Raw genomic sequence first — 18,321 nt, 5'->3', positions numbered from 1 at the left:
AGAAAGTGCTCCACGAAAGTAACTAATAAGGGACTGGGTGGCATCCTTCGGCCAGACTCAGAGAGCGTGCCTTGGCTCGGCAGGACAGAGCACGGGGACCCGCAGAAGGCCACATTTTCCCTCCATCGCCACGTACAGCTGTCTACATACCTCGACCCCGCAAAGGCTTTCAGCCTGCCCGCAGCCCAACAAACGCCCAGCCTGCACTCGGCCGTTCACCCTGGGTCCCGCCTGCTCCCTTTCCGCTTCCGGCCGTCGGGGCGGGGCTTCCGGCCGCTGGGCGGGGCCTTGGGCTGCCTTGCGCGGCAGGTCTGGGAAGCAGCTGCGGCGGCGGCGGCGATAGTGTCGCGGAGACCGAGGTGGGGGTATGGCTGTGAACCTAAGCCGCAATGGGCCGGCGCTGCTGGAGGCCTACGAGAGAGTGGTCAACGAGAAGTCCTCAACCGACTGGTGGGCGACGGGGTGGGCCGGGAGCGGGCCGGGGCCGGGGCCGGGGAGCCAGGGCGCGCGGAACGCTGAGCGCCGCGCACCTGCGCCACACCCCGCGAGGTTAGGTCCCCACCTCCGTCACCCCGTGCCCCTCTGTTTGTGCAGCTTAAACCCGGGTGGGGGCCCGGTAAGTCCCCAGCCCTTCCACTCCGCTAGCCACCGGTCTCGGCCCCCGGGCCTCGTTGGATCCTGGGCCTTGGCTGTGCTTGATGGCTTCGCCAGGTTCTCGTTTCCTGCTCGGGGACTTCCGTGGACAATGGGGCACTTTGAGAAAGCCCTCTCAGCCCTCCTTGAGAAAGCGGAAGCTACATCTGCCTTCATTCCGAATGCTTTGTTCAGCAGTGGGACTCCGAGGGTGGTCTAGCAGCCAGACTGGAAATGGGAGCCTTGCTTTGGGAGCGTCAGAGAGGTCGAGGGATTTAGGTCCTTGGTTCTCCAGGGATTTTAAGAACCTCCCTTTCGTCACGAAGAATACTACTTCGTATGCGTGAACTATGGATAGATGAATGAAAGGAGGATGCTGGTTATCTGTTTGGAAAAGGTCCCACCTTCCTTCCACCTCCGGTGACATCCTTTGCTGGAATGTCAGTGATAGGGCCTTTATAGTACAGAAGGCCTGAATCTGAAACCTCTGGCAGAGCCCAGGGTAGCCCACACATAGACCCTTGTTCTGTCCTGCAACAAGGGTCGTTGTAGGCATAGTAGTTCTGTTACTTTCCATATGTCTTAAATTACATTCACAGATCAGTTTTGAGCATTTATAGTTCTAAGAAATATGCTGAGTATAATGAAGTAAGGCGACCAACTTTGAGGAGCCTTATTCCTTTGCCTGGGAAAGGGCTCTCTGGGCGAGGCTGAACAACTGTGGCTTTCTCTGCTTGTCAAGTGCTACTGTTTTCTCATCTCTGCTTTCCCTGGTGCCCAGCCCAGTGGCTTTTGTCCAGTGTACTATTGGGATATTGAGAACACTAGTGCCTATCCTTTCCTTCACTCCAAGGCATTTTAGGGAAGAGCTTCAGAATACCAGCTTCCTGGGTCTGCAGATTTTCTGGGGCCACGTCAATGTGGGCAGGTCTGCATGTACAGACCTGCTGAAAAAATATCTGACCATGTCACTTCCCTGCTTAAACTCCGCAGTGGCTTCCTGTTGCATAAATAAAGCCTGGACTCTTCGCCATGGCTGACAAGCCCTGCATGACCTGGCTCCTAACTGCTCCACCTGTTTACCACCACCCTAGCCTTTCGAAAAGACAATGGCACCCCACTCCAGTACTCTTGCCTGGAAAATCCCATGGACGGAGGAGCCTGGTAGCAGCCCACGGGGTCTCTAAGAGTCAGACATAGCTGAGCGACTTCACTTTCACTTTTCACTTTCATGCACTGGAGAAGGAAATGACAACCCACGCCAGTGTTCTTGCCTGGAGAATCCCAGGGACGGGGGAGCCTGGTGGGCTGCCGTCTATGGCAGTCACGACTGAAGCGACTTAGCGGCAACAGCCTTCTTTTTCTTCTTTAAACTTGCAAGCTGGTATTCCTCACAACCCTTGTTCTTTATGCTTCCTCTGCCTGGAGTGCCTTTCCACATCATCCTAGGGGGCTCACCAAACGATTTCTCAAGCTCTGGTATTGCCTTTTTGGAGAGGCCTTTCTAGATTCCTGTTCATTTGGTTGCAGTCAAATATTCCCATCTCCCTGGTTGGCTTCCTCAGACACACACTATGCATCCTCGTTGATTTTGTCAGCTTTTCTCTTCACCAGAAAGGATGGGGTGGGCCCCATCTCTGTCCCAGTTGTAGGGGTACTGAGAGGAGCACAGAAAAAGTGGCAGAGAAGCAAGAAGTGGTTTCCAGTTTGGTGGGTCATAAAGTTTCACATTCAGAGTGGGTGCATTGGAACAGGTTCCGAAGCGAGGTGGGATAGGGAACAGCCATAACATCAGCTCTCTGTACTGGGACTTTCTCCTAGGGAAACCAGGTTCTTCCCCTGGGTTGTGGCATATTTGCTCACTTCCTGTACCCACTTCACTATCTGACTATACATTAGTGTGATGTGTTTGCGTGTGTGTGTTTTGTCTCCATTAGAAAGTAAGTTCTGTGGTCAGGTCCTATTAAGGATTATTCATAGCTGCATTCCATCACTCGCAAGTAACAGGTTTTCAGACTGTTTTTGAAAGTGATTGAGTTATAAGGTACTTAGTGCCTGCATGCTCCTTGTGCCGTGTACCTGCACAAGCAAACAGCCAACCCATCATTTTCTTTTTAATTTAATGTTGATTTGCAAGAAGGGTTGTTTGATTGAATGTTGGATGAACTTCTGAACTGGGAACATTCAAGAAGGTGGCTTAGGCTGGAGCCTAGGATAAAGGGGAATGAAGTCAGAGGGGTGGATGGTAGACACAAGGCGTGCTAGCATGCCTTGTTAGCTGCTGGATCTCTTCTTGGAAAATCGAAGCCTGAGTAGCAGTCTCTGTTTCGTGGTGCTTGTCCAATGTGCCTGTCTCCTGCAGCCACGGTTTGTGACTTTCAAGAGGATTGGGCTTCTTTCCTCCAGGAGGAAGGCTGGTCAGGACCCTGACCCCCAGATTCTGGATGTCTCCTAGATCTTTGGACCTGGGTATAACTTCTTCTGACTTTCTTAGGCTTAGGCAGCTCTGCCCAGTGCTGTTTTCTAGGCCCGTGGAAAGCTGAGTGGAACTTGATTTGGTTCCTGTCAGACTTTTGACTCTGCAGTTTCTGTCTGGCACACCTCAGCAGCCTGTGCTCTGGAGCATGAGGAGATGACACGCCAGATTGGGTTTTGACTGGATTAAGCCTTTGACTTACTGTCCCTTGGATTACCAACTTCACCTTGGCGTCTGCCAGCACTCTCTGGAGCTCAGCTTCTGCAGAGGTCATGCTGATGGCTCGGCTTTATGTGGCCTGCATGGATGCTTTCTCTTCTAGAATGTTCTCTCTGAGTAATCTTTGTTCTGGTCAAAGGACCTTCCATGGCCCTTTCCTAGATTTAATACAATTTACCATACTTCTCAACACTTACAGGGCACAGATTTATAAGCCCAAATCTTTGCCAGCGTTCTTATGAATAGTCTTATAGAAGGAAGGTATGACCGAGGGTCACCTGTGAAGACCTGAGGCTCTGCTAGGTTGCCCATAGGAGCCTGTCCTGTGAGGAAACTGACTTCATGTTGCGTCATGGCCTCTATGGTTTCTGACGCCGTATGCAACCTATAAAAGCCTGTGTTTGCTGGAAGAGTCTCAAGCCGAGGCAGACCTGCTCCACCAACCTTTCAGACTTTCTAGAAGACTGCAGACATGCACATGGGCATTGGTTATTAAAAATGCATGTATTTCTCTTTCCTACTTCTTTTGGTGTGCTCTGGTTTCAGGAATATGCAAGTATCTTTTGCTTGTTCATATGAACATACGTGGGCTTCCTTCATAGCTCAGTTGGTAAAGAATCTGTCTGCAATGCAGGAGACCCAATTTCGATTCCTGGGTCGAGAAGATCCCTGGAGAAGGAAATGGCAGCCCACTCCAGTATTCTTGCCTGCAGAATCCCATGGACAGAGGAACCTGGCAGGCTACAGTCCATGGGGTCACGATAGTCAGACACAACTTAATGAGTAAACCACCACCACCATCGACATACATGGTAGCTAGGTAAATGTTTCACACATAAATGTGTAGAACATTGCCGTAAAATTTCACAGCCTAGTTTTCTGCAAAGTAGATGCATGCTTCCCATCTCCATAAATTTGGTCCTCACAACAAGCCGCTCTGGTAGGTTGGGCCAGTTCCAGATGAGAAGGCTGAGCTCTGGGAACCCCAGCAGCCTACTGAGATCCTGCCTCACAGTGGGGCTTGTGTCAGCCCACTTGTTGCTGTCAGGCTGAGCTCCTGGGTTGCAGTGTGAACCTTTGCTGGGTTCAGTGAGGGCACAAGGTTCCCAGGGCACTGGTTATGAGCCTATTTGTGTTTTGTTTCAGGGCTCTCTTTACTTATGAAGGAAACAGCAATGACATCCGCGTGGCTGGCACTGGGGGTGAGTATGGTCACATGAGGAGGTAGATGGGCTATAGGAGCATCAGGAGGTGGGGGGCAGCAGGGAGAGTTGGGACATCAGTGCTCTGTCTCTGCTGGCGTTGACACCGTCACAGCAGGAGGAAGGACACTCAGGGTGCAGAGGTATTCCCTGCACGTGGCATGACCAGTGACACCTTCCCTGGCTGTCAGTGAGCCTGCCCCACATCAGTGTCAATGTTGAGGAATTCCCTGCTCCCCTGATCTGAGTGACTGCAGCCAGCCAGGCAGGACAGAGGCTTTCCCCCAGCAGTGTGGGGCCCACAGCTCCTTCTGGCTTGCTTTGGGTTTCAGATGTTTCTAAGTGAAAATACCTACTCCTTGGCTGTCTCTGTCTGGAGGTGCAAGGCAGCAGTGTTCTCTGTGTCATAGGTGGGAAGAGCTGAGATGGGGAATACGCCTGCCCTCTCTAGCTTGCAGACAGCCCAAGGCCTGGCCTGTGCTCTGTCCTTAGCTCCGGGCTGTAGCTGAGACAGGATGACAGTCCCATAGAGCTGAGTGTTGGTGGAGGAAGAGAGGGTACAGACACATCCTTCCTTCTGCCCTCTTTCAGGTGGATTGAATATCTGCTGGGCACATCCCAACCTGGGAGAGGTCATATCAATGTATATGGTCAGCTGGGACAGGGTGACCTGGAAAAGTGCTGCCCAAATACAGGGTGATAGGAAGGTTCTTGGCCAGTGCTGGGCAGAGGGGTATAAACTGTAGATCCCCCACCTGATACCCTTGACTCCTCAATTCTCAAGGCCAGCTCACCTGACCTGAGTGACATAGCTTCATTATTCAGTGCATGCTCACTGGCATGTTCTCTGCTTGCTGCATGAATGGTTCTAGTAACTTGATGGTTACTAGAGCGCTTCCATGAGCGGTTCTTCTTGGTGGTTGTCTTTCTAGAAGGACTGCCACTGACGGTGGAATCAGGTGCACTGTGATGTCATAGGGAACTGAGAGTTGCAGAGTTCAGTTTTCATGCCACCATTCGCAGTGATATTCACAGGCTCTGCTGTGGGTGCCCAGAGCAGGGCCGCAGGACTGCCCCAGGTTTTGTGGAGCCCAATAGGTAAATAACTGATCCAGCACTTTCTCACAACCTGGGAATGTCTGGGTACCTGAGAAGAATCCAGAACTCTAGTGCATGCTGGGGCTTACAGCCTAAGTGTCAGGGGAGAGTGGCATAGGGTCGTCCACTCCTATTTCCCCGTCACTCCCTTGTCCCTACTCAGGGAGTCTAAGAGCTGAGGCCCTATATGACTGTGGGCAGTTAACATCTGCTCAGGAGCCTCTGGGTGGCCCTGGAGTCTGAGCAGACATGTAAGGACAGGGTGACTCACAGCAGGCCCTGCTATCCCAGGGTGGTTCGTGGAGTTCAGGCCATGGTAAAACTGTTGCAGAGCTCCTCCATTGGAGGTCTGGTGCCTGCCTGGTTTGCAGCAGAAATGACATTTTTATTTCCAGAATTATCTGTGAGTTTGCAGGAGGAGTGATTTTTAGGCTAGTGTGGCTTAAAAATCACTTGAGGTGCTTTTCACAAGTGCAGACCCTGGGGTCCGTCCAGTTCTCGTAAGTCAGCTTGGTGGGGGTAGGCCTAGGAATCTGATTCTGTTTCAGATAGGACTGAGAACCCTGGCTTAGAAGCAGCTGGGATTTCCTTTCCTGGTGGACGAGGTGCCAGGGCGGGCGTGGGGTGCCTGGGCCACCTCTGACTCTCCTTGTAACTGCTGCAGAGGGGGGCCTGGAGGAGATGGTGGAGGAGCTCAACAGTGGGAAGGTGATGTACGCCTTCTGCAGGGTCAAGGACCCCAACTCCGGCCTGCCCAAGTTTGTCCTCATCAACTGGGTATGTGGAACTTGAGGGCTTCTGAGTTCTCATCTAGATGGGATCCAGAAAAACTTCCTTATTTCCTTCTTTGCCTTTTGTGACTGGAGCAGGGGAGAACTTGACTTCCCAACAGAGTTGGGAATCTGGTGACTGGACAGAGTAGTGGGTTCATTCATTGTGGCCCAAGGGCACCTGGGGCCTTACTTGTGTAGACTTCACTGTCCTGGCCCAGAAGTACTCCTGTAAAATGGATTACAGGCAGCCACAGGGCACTCTTGTCCTTGTCCCTTTCAGTGTAGTCATCCTCGGGGAGCAGAGGGCCTGGATAAGGGCTAGGAGGGCTCTGGGAGTATAGGACAGTGACTCTAATGAAATGGCTCCCCTGGGTGGGGGCTGTGGAATTCTAAGGAAACTTACCACAGTGGAAGCGGGTGACGTCCTTCTCCAAGACTCTGCCTGACTCAGGTTTGGGGTCTCACCATGTCCTCTGCTTTAGGGATTGCGGTTTTCTCTTTCCTGGAACACAGGGAAACTGCCGAGTCCCTGGGGTGGGCGGTGACTTTGCAGGGAGACCTGGGTGACACCGAGGAATGTTCTGTGTTGCAGACCGGTGAGGGTGTGAATGACGTGCGGAAGGGAGCATGCGCCAACCACGTCAGCACCATGGCCGGCTTCTTGAAGGTAAGGGCTGCTCTGTACAGGGCCTCCTAGCATTCACCAGATCTTCAGGTTCCAGGGTGTGAGGTGGCAGGAATCATGTCCAGAGTTGGAAGTGTGCCTTGCATCTGAGGCTGCTCCGCTTTTGCCCAGGATGTAGCCAGAGCCCCTGCAAGCTGGCCTCAGTGGGCCGGGGGGGGGGGGGGGGAACAACACAGAGGACCACAAAGAGGCCATGCTGGAGCTGGTCTTGAGGCAGGGCTAAGCCTTGGGTTCCACTTGTTTTCTGAGGACAAATTTTCAGCTATACTCTTAAGGATCTGGTGGAGAAGGATAGTTGCTTATGTCCACAACCTCAATGTGCATGTTCCCTTTAATGCTTTTTTTTTTCCAGTCCATTTCTGCATATATTTATTTTAGTCATCATATAATGGAACTTTAATTTCAAAAGCATTGTGATCAAAAACTATTTGTTGTTCACTTGTCAGCTTACTCTTTGCATTTCTTTGGTTACTGGCAAGGAGATCCAGGACTTTGTTTTCTGGTTCTGCCAACATTTCTTCATAGGCACCTCAGTTTCTCCATCGAGGAGGTAAAAGCTTATTGGTGTTTAGTGCCAACAAGGTCATAGTTCTCATTTTTCATGGAGAAATAGTAGCTTGCTTTTTGCAGAAAATGTGCTTGTTTCCAGGTGCCTTTTAAGGTTCGTTTTCATTCACTGGAAAGAAGCTCTTTAATGCCAGGGCTGTCTTGTAGCAGTGCTGAACAGGCCACACTGTGGAGGGCGCGGGCCTTCCACGAAAGCTGGGACAAGAACAGTAGGTTTCCCTCAGCTGGTTTTTCTGAGGCCCTGGTGAGAGCAGGCCTCCTGACCCCGAGCCCTGTGCAGCCTGAGGTATGCAGCCTGTCCTCTCCGGGGGCCGCAGTGCTTTTTTCTCATCAAGTCCTGCTCCTGCTGCAGGGGGCCCATGTGACCATCAATGCCAGGGCCGAGGAGGACGTGGAGCCCGAGTGCATCATGCAGAAGGTGGCCAGGGCCTCAGGTGCTAACTACGCCTTCCACAAGGAGAGTAGCCGCTTCCAGGACACGGGCCCCCAGGCCCCAGTGGTGAGTGCTGTGTGGGCCTGAGGGCAACCCCTAACTTCAGACTGATTGGACCCACGTTCAGTGCTTTATTCCCAGAGGGACTGGGCCGCCACCTGGCTGGCTTCTGGTCCCGGAGCCTGATTGAGGTGCCTATGGTGACCCTGTGCCTGACAGGAGCAGGAGTTGCCTTCTCGAGGCAGGCACCAGTGCGCATGAGGAGTGGCCTTTCAGCCTGTGCGGTGGTGCTGGAGCCTCTCACGCTGCATCGGTGTGGTCAGAGGTTCTCTGCAGAGAGATTCCATCCACCCTGCAGGCCACGGCACCAGAGTATCCTGTGCGGCCCTGGACAGTGGTTGCTTTGTAGCAACTCCTGGTGGTGTACAGGGCAAGCCTCTCTTAGGTTGTGGCCACACACCTTTGGGCTTGTGGCCTGGTGCTTGCTGCGGAGCTGAGTCTCCCAACACACAGCTGAGGTTCTCGGGTGTTCTGTGGGTGCTGCACTGCAGTTAGCTGTCTGAGGGAACCCCTGTCCAGAGTTTTCCTCAGCACTGCCCAGCTTCCAGGATTCTCAGGCAGGCCCAGGGGCCTTTTCTGCCTTGGCTTCCGTGCACAAGGGCCTGGTGCAGCCAGAGACGATTCCAGTTTTCTCTGGGGTTGAGAATCCCCACTTGGAGTTTCCGGGGCCTTTCAGGCTGTTTTTGTTGCAGGCCTCCTTAAGAGTCACTGTTCCAAGCGCCACTCCTGCCAGGTGCTGTCACAGCAGTTCTTAGCCATTCTGTGTTCCTGTCAGTGGCCCTGTAGTGAATTCTCTGTCCCCCTCAGGGCTCAGTGTACCAGAAGACCAATGCTGTGTCTGAGATCAAAAGGATTGGCAAAGACAGCTTCTGGGCCAAAGCAGAGGTAAGTGCTGCCCAGGGCATGACGACGAGAGCTGCATTTATGGAGCATTGTCTGCACCAAACATGAGCTGCTCCATCTCAGTTTTTCTTACAATAAGTTCACTGATACTTGTTCAGCAAGGGATTTGAATAAATAAGCCTTTTGGCACCCATTTGCAGATGGTTGAACTAAGGGTTAGAGGTGTTAAGTAACATAGCTAGTGAGCGTTGCTTTAGAGCCCACGCTTGACCACAGCCTGTGCAGCCTGCCTGAATAGGTCACGGGTGAGAGGGGAGGTCCATGTTGCCGGCAGTGCAGAGGCTGAGTGGGGCAGGCGGGTGCGACTCTCCCTGCAGAAGGAGGAGGAGAACCGCAGGCTAGAGGAGAAGCGGCGAGCGGAGGAGGAGCGGCAGCAGCTGGAACAGGAGCGCCGGGAGCGGGAGCTGCGTGAGGCTGCCCTCCGGGAGCAGCGCTATCAGGAGCAGGGAGGCGAGGCTGGCCTCCAGAGGTGAGGTGGGGGCTGGCACCTACCGGGAGGGGCTGTCTCTCCTCCCTAGGAGTGTCCCCCAGAAGCAGGTAAGGAGTATGCTGAGGCCAGGCTGCAGCTCTTTCCTCTGCCTCTCCCAGCAGGAAGTATGAACAGCATGAGGTGGTTTCAAGGAACAGAGAGGAGCAGGTGAGTCTTGGATGCTCCCACCTTGAGAGGCCAAAGTAATACGTGGAGGCTTGTCCAGGACAGGTGTGCAAGCTGCCTGCTGGGAGCGATGATGGCCACATGGATTCCTCCAGATGCACGCATCTTGCGTCACAGGCCCCAGAGAGGGGCTTCCTCTAAGGGGCCTGCAGGGGGCTGGGCAGATCTGAACATGGGACATGTGGTGTCTCAGAGCTGGCAGTGGAGAGGAGGCTGAGGGCAGAAGCTTAGCCCGATGTGGGTCTCCTGTGGTACTGGAAAAGACCGGTGAGCCCCTCAACTTTGGGGTGTTGCTTCCTGACCCCCCTGCACAGCTGCAGGGAGCCAGGCAGGCCGATGGACTCCTGGGCCTCATTCACTATCGGGTCCATGTGCACTCCTCTATGAGCTTGTTTGTCCACAGCCAGCTCACCCACGGGAGATTTTCAAGCAGAAGGAGAGGGCCATGTCTACCACATCCATCTCCAGCCCCCAGCCAGGTGAGACTTCCCTTGGTCCAGCTGTGAGGCAGGGGATGGCTGAAGGGGTCTGGGGTCCCAGTACAGGCCGCCCTGAATTAGTGACAGATGTATCAGAATGTGAAAGGGATGAGTAAGGAGAGCCTGTGCTTCTGTGGGTAGCTTCTGGGATGTCAGCCTGGGACCCAGGTGCCACCTTCCTGCTCTTGACCTCCGCCTCCAGAGACCTGTTAGGACAGGAGGGACCATGTGTGGCTCTAGAGAGAATACTCTCCAGTCCTGGCCCTGTACCCCTGGCACACCTCCCGTGCTGGGCTGTTATCCGGGCCTCAGGGGCCTGGATCCGTCATCTCTCTGGCCCTCAAAGGCTGTATCAGACTGCACTGCTGGCCAACTCTCGAACACTGCACAAGGCCCAGGATACACATAGGTGATGTGTGCATGCTAGGTAGTATTCTTGTAGCCATTCCACGTCCCCATTCACTCCCTGTGTGATGCTCACTGTCCCAGAACAGGTCCCCCTTCTGAGCAACACAGAACACAGAAAAGACAGCAAGTACTTGCTTCTTCCTCCTTTCCAACTGTGTGATGTCTTACATGTTTACCATTGGTTTGTAGGCAAGCTGAGGAGCCCCTTCCTGCAGAAGCAACTCACTCAACCAGATACCCCCCTCAGCAGAGAGTCAGCTCATGCCACCTCAAGACCCAGGGCAGGCAAGGCTGTTGGCTGCCCCCTGGAGGGTTGAGGGTGGGAGGGAGACGTGGGTTGTCCTGTCCCCTCCCCTGGGTCAGAGTGAGTTGTGTCCCCCCATGCAGATCTCCGCGAGGAGCCAGTGCCCAGCGTCCCTCCGTGTTCGGTGCAGGTGGAAGAGGAGGCTGTGTACGAGGAACCTCCAGAGCAGGAGACTGTCTATGAGGAGCCTCCAATGGTGGGTTCTCTGCAGCAGGGCAGATCTGTGAAGGGGCCGCATACCCAGACATGCACTCCTTGGCGCTCCCATCATGGGACACCTAACTTCGTGACTCACTGCCTGTGACTCATCTCGCTTAGTCCTGGAGGAGGCCCTGTCCCTCGAGCCCTCCCCACAAGTCTGGTGAGCCCTGGTCACAAGCAGGGTTGAGTCTGGGGTAATCAAGACCTGAGACTTCGCTTCTTCTTTCCCGTCCGTGTTCAGGTGCAGCAGCAAGATGCCAGCTCTGAGCCCGTTGACCACTACCCCGGGCTGAGTGGGAAAGGGCTCTGTGCCCGGGCCCTGTATGACTACCAGGCAGGTAATGTGCTGTCCCACCACCTCAGACCACAGGGCCCAAGACCAGGAGGCGGGATTTGGGGGTCCTCTCAAGGAAATAGCCCCAGGAGGTGTCAGAAATGGAAACAGGGTGAGAAGGAAGAATGGGTGGGTGTGCTGCACAACTCGGGCCTCCCCACGTGCTCTGAGCAGCTGCTTGCTGACCACTGGTGTGAATCCCGGTTGCCCACCTTGTTCTGGAACTAGAAATATGACCAGAGGGATGGGTCAGACCTGGATGCTGGTACCCCTCCCGCTGACCCTGGGTGGAGGCTTCAGGGAGCAGGCTGACATGTGGAAGTGCTGTGTTCTAGCCTTTCACTGGGACAGTGGTCCCAGAGCCAGACTGTGTAGAAAGATGTGTCCTGGGGGACTGGCCACAGGAGCAGCATCAGGACAGGCTGGTGGCCAGGGTCCCCGAGCTCTCAGCACAGCATCTGGGCTCACCTTCTTTGCAGCCGACGAGACCGAGATCTCCTTTGACCCTGAGAACCTCATCACCGGCATTGAGGTGATTGACGAAGGCTGGTGGCGTGGCTATGGGCCAGATGGCCACTTTGGCATGTTTCCCGCCAACTATGTGGAGCTCATTGAGTAAGGACCCTCGACTGCTGGCTGAAGCCAAGGGCTGTCCTTCCCTTCCCCACCCAGATGTCATTTCCTTCTTGCTGGAAGAGGTTGGGTGAGGGTTGTGTACGGCACTTTCAAGGAATGGTATCTGCTGATGAGGACAAGCCCTCTGGCTCCCTCTGGCTTGTGTGGCTTGGCCTCTGTTACCCCAGATGCAGCAATAACCTGGTGATCTCCAAACGTGCTACCAGACCTTCCCAAACTCCTCCCAACCAGCCTGGCGCCCTAGACCCCCAACAGAAGACACTGCGCCGAGGCCTGCCCAGAGCCAGCCCTCAGTAACCTCTGCCCCAGGAGTGTGGTGCTGCCAGGGGCGGGGCGTCTGAGCAGGGGCATCTCGAGGCCTCCTGCATTTGCCTTCTTTTCTTTTCCCCTTGGCTCCATGGGATGGTGTCTATAACTACAATGTCCGTGATCCTTGGGAACAGTGAACGTAGTTTATGACCAAAGTTGGAGTGGGTCATGACTTTGACGACAGTATTTCTGGATCCTACTCTGTCCTGCCCATTTCTCTGTCACTCTGCCTGGGCTGTGGGCAGTGGAGGCAGGGATGACCAAGCCCCCATCTGAATATGTGAAGGAGGAGGTGAAAACATCAACAGACACTGCATTTCCTTCCATGTGGCTCACTCTTGTCTCCTGGCCCCAGTGTGCCTGAGAGGTTCAGAAGTAACCATGGTGGCCTGTTCCTGCTGTCTTTCTTTATTTCTGCCCCAGCCCACCCATGTCTGCTTTTGGAATAACAACTGCCCCACACAGGCAGCTCTGATCCATCCTTTTGTAGCCCTCACCTGTACACCCTCTGACCTCTGACCAACCATTAGCCACCTAGAAGAGGCATAAAGATCTACATGTGACTGAAGTCAGCCTTCTGCATCTCAGTTCTCTGGGAGGGGCCAAGGACCACTCTGACCCCTACCACAGGGAACTTCGCCTCACCCAGGACAGCCCGTGTGCCTGTGTGCATGCAGCAAGGCACCCATACCACCGTGTCTGGGGAATTACTGCTCCTCTTCTAATGCCGGGCAGAAGCAGCGTGGGCAAAGGATGCGCTGAGGAGGCTGCCAGCCCCAGGCAGTGGGGTTGGTGGCCAATCCCAGTGCACCACTCCCCCCCCTCCACTGCCTGGCTGCAGATGGCACTTCCTGTCGACTTAGGCTGAGCTGCAGGCAGGTCCCACCATGTCCAGATATCTCAGGACAAACTCCAAGGCTCACCCAGCCATGGGAGCTCCATGAATCACGTATTGCCAGCTTTAAGGCCGCCTGTGGGCTTGTCTGTCCCTGGACAAGGGGACACTCCAGGGCAGGGCCCAGGGTAGCATCTTGCCCTTCCCACCCTGGGGCTGCAAAGATGGTAGAGGACACCAGTGTGAAGGAAGTGGTGTCCTGGCCGCAGTCCTGGCTCAGCACGGCGTGGGCTGCATTGCTTGGACACCCCTTATGCGACTTTGGGCACTCTTAATTTAGAGCACGGCTGCCGAGTGGCTCCAGCTTTGGGGGTTACATGGTGAGTCGTCAGGAGCCACTTGCTAGCCAGGGATAGGGAGTCTCTTGGCCACCACCGATGGGGATGGGTTGGGCAGGCAGCACGGGCCTGGGGCTGTGCTTGTGGCATCCCAGGCTGCAGACCTGTGGAACTAGCCCTGAGGGAATGCTGGGGTAGCAGGTAGGCTTCTACCAACCCACCTGCCGGACGTCTGGGGCTGTGCTGAACTCGAGGCTGTGGAAAGAGGTGCCTTTATTGTCAGAGCCCGCCCTTCACTTGGCCTTTCCCTGGGCGGCCACAGCTTCCATGGCCTTCCGCACGGTCTCCTCGTCCCCCAGGAAACGCATGGGCTTGGTGGGCTTCAGCGCCTGGTCCAGCTCGTACACGATGGGGATCCCCGTGGGCAGGTTCAGCTCCATGATGGCCTGGTCCGACATCCCTAGACCAGGGGAATAGGGTCCTTAGCCCCTCCCAGCCTGTCAACCAGCCAGCCACCTGCTCGTGCATTTAGCAGAGTTCGTGACCTTTATGGGCCATAGTGTTGTGAGCCAGGCAGCGGTCTTCCCACCCCTGCTAGCACAGCCCCAGGAGTGTGCCCGGAGAAGGTCAAGGCAGCTCTGAGACAGCAGCCTACAGAAATAGCTGTGGCGAACCAGGGACCTCACTCCACCCCAAGCTGTCTTGATCTGGGGCGATGCCATCAGCCCCCTTGACCCAGCGTGAACTCTGGATGTTTGGGATCAGGGGAGACATTAACCATTTGGTTTCTAGAGAGTTATAGTTTCTGGACATTCTAAGCAAAGGAGCATCGGTGCCTTGAGAAGGGGGAGGGGGCAGGGAGGGACAGCAAGAACGGCTGCTCATGGCCATGGTGGATGGGAGGTCCTGCCAGGTGCAAAGGAGAGGTTTCCGAGGAAACCCAAGCCTGCTGGCCTCCAGTCCGTGGCCTGGAATAGCAGCTCGACCTTTGGCATTCCTGTCACCCCACTCTGTTGATGGAAGGAGAGCTTAAGAGAACATGCTCTGGTCAGTACGAGACCCCAATCAGCTTCGCCTCAGTGCATTCATTTCTCCTAGACCAGGCTGCAGGAAGTCCCCAGGAGGGAGGGCAGGTGGTCTTTCCGTCCGCTAGGCTCAACGCCAAATGTGAGGCATCTGTGTGGACTCGGTATCAGAAAGACAGTTGCGGCTTCCATGACGGAGCCTGTCATACTGCGAGGTATTGCTGTTTTAATGAAAGCCAAGTTACGAACCTAAGTTCTCTAGTGTTCTCCACACCCTGTTCCCTTCTCTTGACGAATCTTTGCTTGGAGTGGGTGTGGGCAGGACCTTGCCCTCGGTTGCCAGTAACATGACTTGACCAAGTTCACTCAGCAAGCTGGGATTTAGAACCAGATGGGCTGTCTTTTCAGGAGTGGATGTCCTTTGGCAGGATGCCAGCCCCAGGGCCTTCCCCCTTCTCACCTGGGGCTTGAGTTTGGGAACCTGTGCCAGCAGTGGACCCCTGTATGGGGCCTGGGCCCTGAGTCAGTGGTGGCAGACATTTTCACCCAGAATCTTCAGAAAGAGACTCATGTCACATGGTGTCCCAGTACACAGATTTAAAAAACAAAAAAATTCATGTTTTTTTTTTAAACAGAGAAGGTTTCTCAACCCTCCTGGCTGTGAACTGGAGTTCACAATTAAAAACCCCTACCCTGATGCTAATGTCTGCAAAGCTGCCTCAGTGAAGTGACTGTCCCTTCTATGAGAAGAGCAGTTGGGGGCTGATTGGCTCATGGGAACGTCATCCCACCCGCCTCTGCCCATTCCGTATGTGAGGATGGGCCTCACCTTCCAGGTGCTTGACGATTCCCCGTAGGCTGTTCCCGTGGGCTGCAATGAGCACTCTCTTGCCAGCCTTGATCTGAGGGGCGATCTCATCATTCCAGAAGGGCAGGGCCCGAGCAATGGTGTCCTTGAGGCTCTCACATGTGGGCAGCTCCCCAGCTTTCAGGCCTGCATACCGACGCTCCTGGGGGCATCCAGGCTGCTGTTCACTCCCCAGGCGGGCACCCCCGCCTCGACCCGGCTTCCATCCCTGAAGGCCTGGGCCCCAGGCCTTCCCTTTGCCCTCCCACGTCCCAGCACCTCACCTTGCTGATGGAGTGGTAGTAGGGGTGCTTCTCATCCATGGGGGGTGGCGGGATGTCAAAGGAGCGCCTCCAGATCTTCACCTGCTCCTCCCCGTGCTTAGCAGCCGTCTCTGCCTTGTTGAGGCCAGTGAGACCCCCGTAGTGCCGCTCGTTGAGGCGCCAGGTACGCACCACGGGCAGCCACATCTGGTCCGTCCCATCCAGGATGGTCCAGAGGGTGCGTATGGCCCGCTTCAGCACTGACGTGTAGCAGATGTCAAATTCCATCTTGGCGTCCTTGATGGCCTGGGCCCCCCTCTTGGCCTCTTCAGCCCCCTTCTCGCTCAGCTCTGCGTCAAACCAACCACAGAAGCGGTTCTCCTGGTTCCAGGTGCTCTCACCGTGCCGAACCATCACAAGGCGGTGGGTGGACATGGTGGTAGAGGTGGGGACTGGCGGGCTGTGGACAGGGGCAGGTGACTCCCGAGTGCCCCAGCTTTATAACGGTCTGTCCCCAGCCCCCGCCCCAGCCAACTGCCAATCAGCATTCCAGGCCTGACAGGCGGCGGCAGGTGCCCAGTAGCAGAGTTGGTGTAAGGCAGGCCAAGAGCTCGACTTAAAATAGACTCACCAGACCCCACTGCCCAGAGCCCAGGCTGGGTGGGGCTGCTGGGCAGGGCTGGCTGTGAAGAACAGAAGCCAGGGCCTCTGACAAGTCTGAAATTTGAGGGCTTGCAGAAACAGAAGGACTCTTTGGGGAAAGACCCCCAGATGTTGGGGCTCCCAGCCCTGTCAATCTGTTTGCTCTCTGCTCCCAGGGAACTTATCACTCTTAGGTAGAGGCACAATAAAAATCCTAACTGCTTTCTTTGAATCACTCGACACAACTGGGGCACAAGCCTGCATTTCAGTAAGGATACTGGTATGCTGTCAGAGGAACCAGAGTGTGTGAGTATGCACATGTTTGCCCACCCACGTGTGCGTGCCTGTGAGCACGTGTGTGTGCGCGTGCACACACTACATAGACGTATGTGTGCCTTGTACTCACATGTATGTTGCATGTGTGCTCGCACATATGCGTACATGTGCGCTGCCGGAAGGCTCCCCCCATGACTCTGCTCTGCTCACCTATGAACGGGGTCTGTATATCGGCAGGGGACCTTCCACAGGACTCCTGACCTCCCTCCTCGGGTCCCTCTTGCCCTAGCAGACTCTGTGCCTTGCCTGCTCACGGGATGGGTCCTGCGGAAGCCTCTGGCTGACAGCCAGGTTGGGAGGGACTGTGATATCTCCACTAATCCCCTCAAATGACAGGGGAGAAAGAAAGGGTGCTGTGGACAGAATGAGGGGATGGGTGAGGGCCGTAGCCCTGAAGGGAGAGGTCTGGCCCTGTGGGAAGTGGCAGCAGTGTGGGGCAAGGACTGCGGTGGGTTTCCAGGACAAATGATAGCTGCAGGCCTGGCTGCCTGGGCCAGAGAGGGACAGAAGGTTTTCTGCTCTCACATCCTTTTGTCAAGTTCTTTCCCACATCTGCCACACTCTCCCACCCTACCTGCCTTCATGCAAGACAGGCTTATTCTTTTTAGTTGAAAGTACCTTTAAAAAGAAAAAGAAATCCAGGACTCATAAGGGGTCCCAGGATCAGAGGTACTGTTTGTTAGGTCTGTGCCCAGCTTATCAGAAGCATGCAGAGGTTAGCTGAGGTTGGGACTTGGGGGCAGTAGAGTTGGTTACAGGCCCAGGACTTCTGCATTCAGTTTTGGGGGGTCAAGGGCCGCTGGGGTCTTGGCAGTGAAGAAATCAAGCAGAGGGGCAGGGTTAAGATGCCAAGTTGCAGCTGCACCAGCAAAGAACCAATCTTTATAGAACAGCAAACAAGTGTGTGGTAAAGAGGCATGGAGGGCCTGGGTCATATGTCCTAATGAGTGAGCATCACTGGAGAGTTAGAAGCATGATTGTAAACTCAGTTGTGGCTGTGGAGGCAGGATTGGAAGCCAAAGGCCCTGGTAGAGGTGGTGGCTTTGGGTTAGGTGTGAACGAGGCTGCTTAGCCTAGGCTGGGTACATATGGCCTGGTGAGGAGGTGCTAGACTGGGGAGCCACTGGGCTTACTGCAAATCAAAGGAAGAGATGGGACATACCTTTCTGTCTGTCTGAGGGATGTTGAGAAAACATGGGACCTCAAAGGAAGTTTTAAGATCAAGAAGACACACAGCTTCTCAGTCGTGGTTCACTTCAACCTGCCTCATTCATTCAAAAAGTGTTTGCTGGGCATGTCTGGTGTGCCAGGGCTGTTCAAGCACTGGGATGGGTCTCCATGGACAACAACACGTGATGTGTGTAGCATGGTGGACAGTTAAGAGGTCCATGGAGAAGCAAGCCAGGGGGCAGGAGGACTGCTCTTTAATGGGACTGTCCTGGGAGGATGGAGTGAGCACCCTCCACTGGTCTCCCCATGACCACAGATGTAAATCCTGGACAGGCAGCATGCAGATCTCAGAAAACAGAAAAGTATCAGGCAGATAAAGCAGGTCAGATTCAAAGTTGCATGTTTTTTCTTCTAGAATTTCCCATCTTGAAACCTAGAAGTATGCCCAATGGGGACAGAAAGGGCTCCAGAAACTATCTCTGGTCCAAGG

At 54.7% G+C, this 18,321-nt stretch overlaps 2 protein-coding genes across 3 annotated transcripts; one reads left to right on the top strand and one right to left on the bottom strand.

The window, feature by feature from the left end:
* The first annotated feature begins 311 nt into the window (after positions 1-311).
* DBNL (drebrin like) lies at positions 312-12,943 on the top strand. 2 transcript variants are annotated; one of them, XM_065932878.1, is made up of 13 exons: positions 312-450; positions 4,475-4,530; positions 6,293-6,405; positions 6,994-7,068; positions 8,006-8,152; positions 8,954-9,031; positions 9,367-9,518; positions 9,641-9,686; positions 10,108-10,183; positions 10,781-10,876; positions 10,979-11,091; positions 11,338-11,434; positions 11,910-12,943. In XM_065932878.1, the coding sequence occupies exons 1-13, from the start codon at positions 368-370 to the stop codon at positions 12,047-12,049; spliced, it is 1,272 nt and encodes a 423-aa protein (XP_065788950.1). In that variant the 5' UTR covers positions 312-367; the 3' UTR covers positions 12,050-12,943. The 2 variants fall into 2 exon arrangements, with proteins under 2 accessions (XP_065788950.1, XP_065788949.1); XM_065932877.1 differs by having other exon boundaries at positions 9,638-9,686.
* An 861-nt stretch (positions 12,944-13,804) lies between these two features.
* Positions 13,805-16,169, bottom strand: PGAM2 (phosphoglycerate mutase 2). Its single transcript, XM_065932879.1, has 3 exons — positions 15,705-16,169; positions 15,403-15,583; positions 13,805-14,008 (listed from the first exon to the last, which is right to left on the bottom strand). The coding sequence occupies exons 1-3, from the start codon at positions 16,116-16,118 to the stop codon at positions 13,842-13,844; spliced, it is 762 nt and encodes a 253-aa protein (XP_065788951.1). The 5' UTR covers positions 16,119-16,169; the 3' UTR covers positions 13,805-13,841.
* Between the last annotated feature and the right edge of the window lie 2,152 nt (positions 16,170-18,321).

This window comes from Muntiacus reevesi, chromosome 4, assembly GCF_963930625.1.
Source record: "Muntiacus reevesi chromosome 4, mMunRee1.1, whole genome shotgun sequence".
In the NCBI taxonomy this organism is placed as follows: Eukaryota; Metazoa; Chordata; class Mammalia; order Artiodactyla; family Cervidae; genus Muntiacus; species Muntiacus reevesi.
This window is presented reverse-complemented; position numbering and strand designations above follow the sequence as displayed.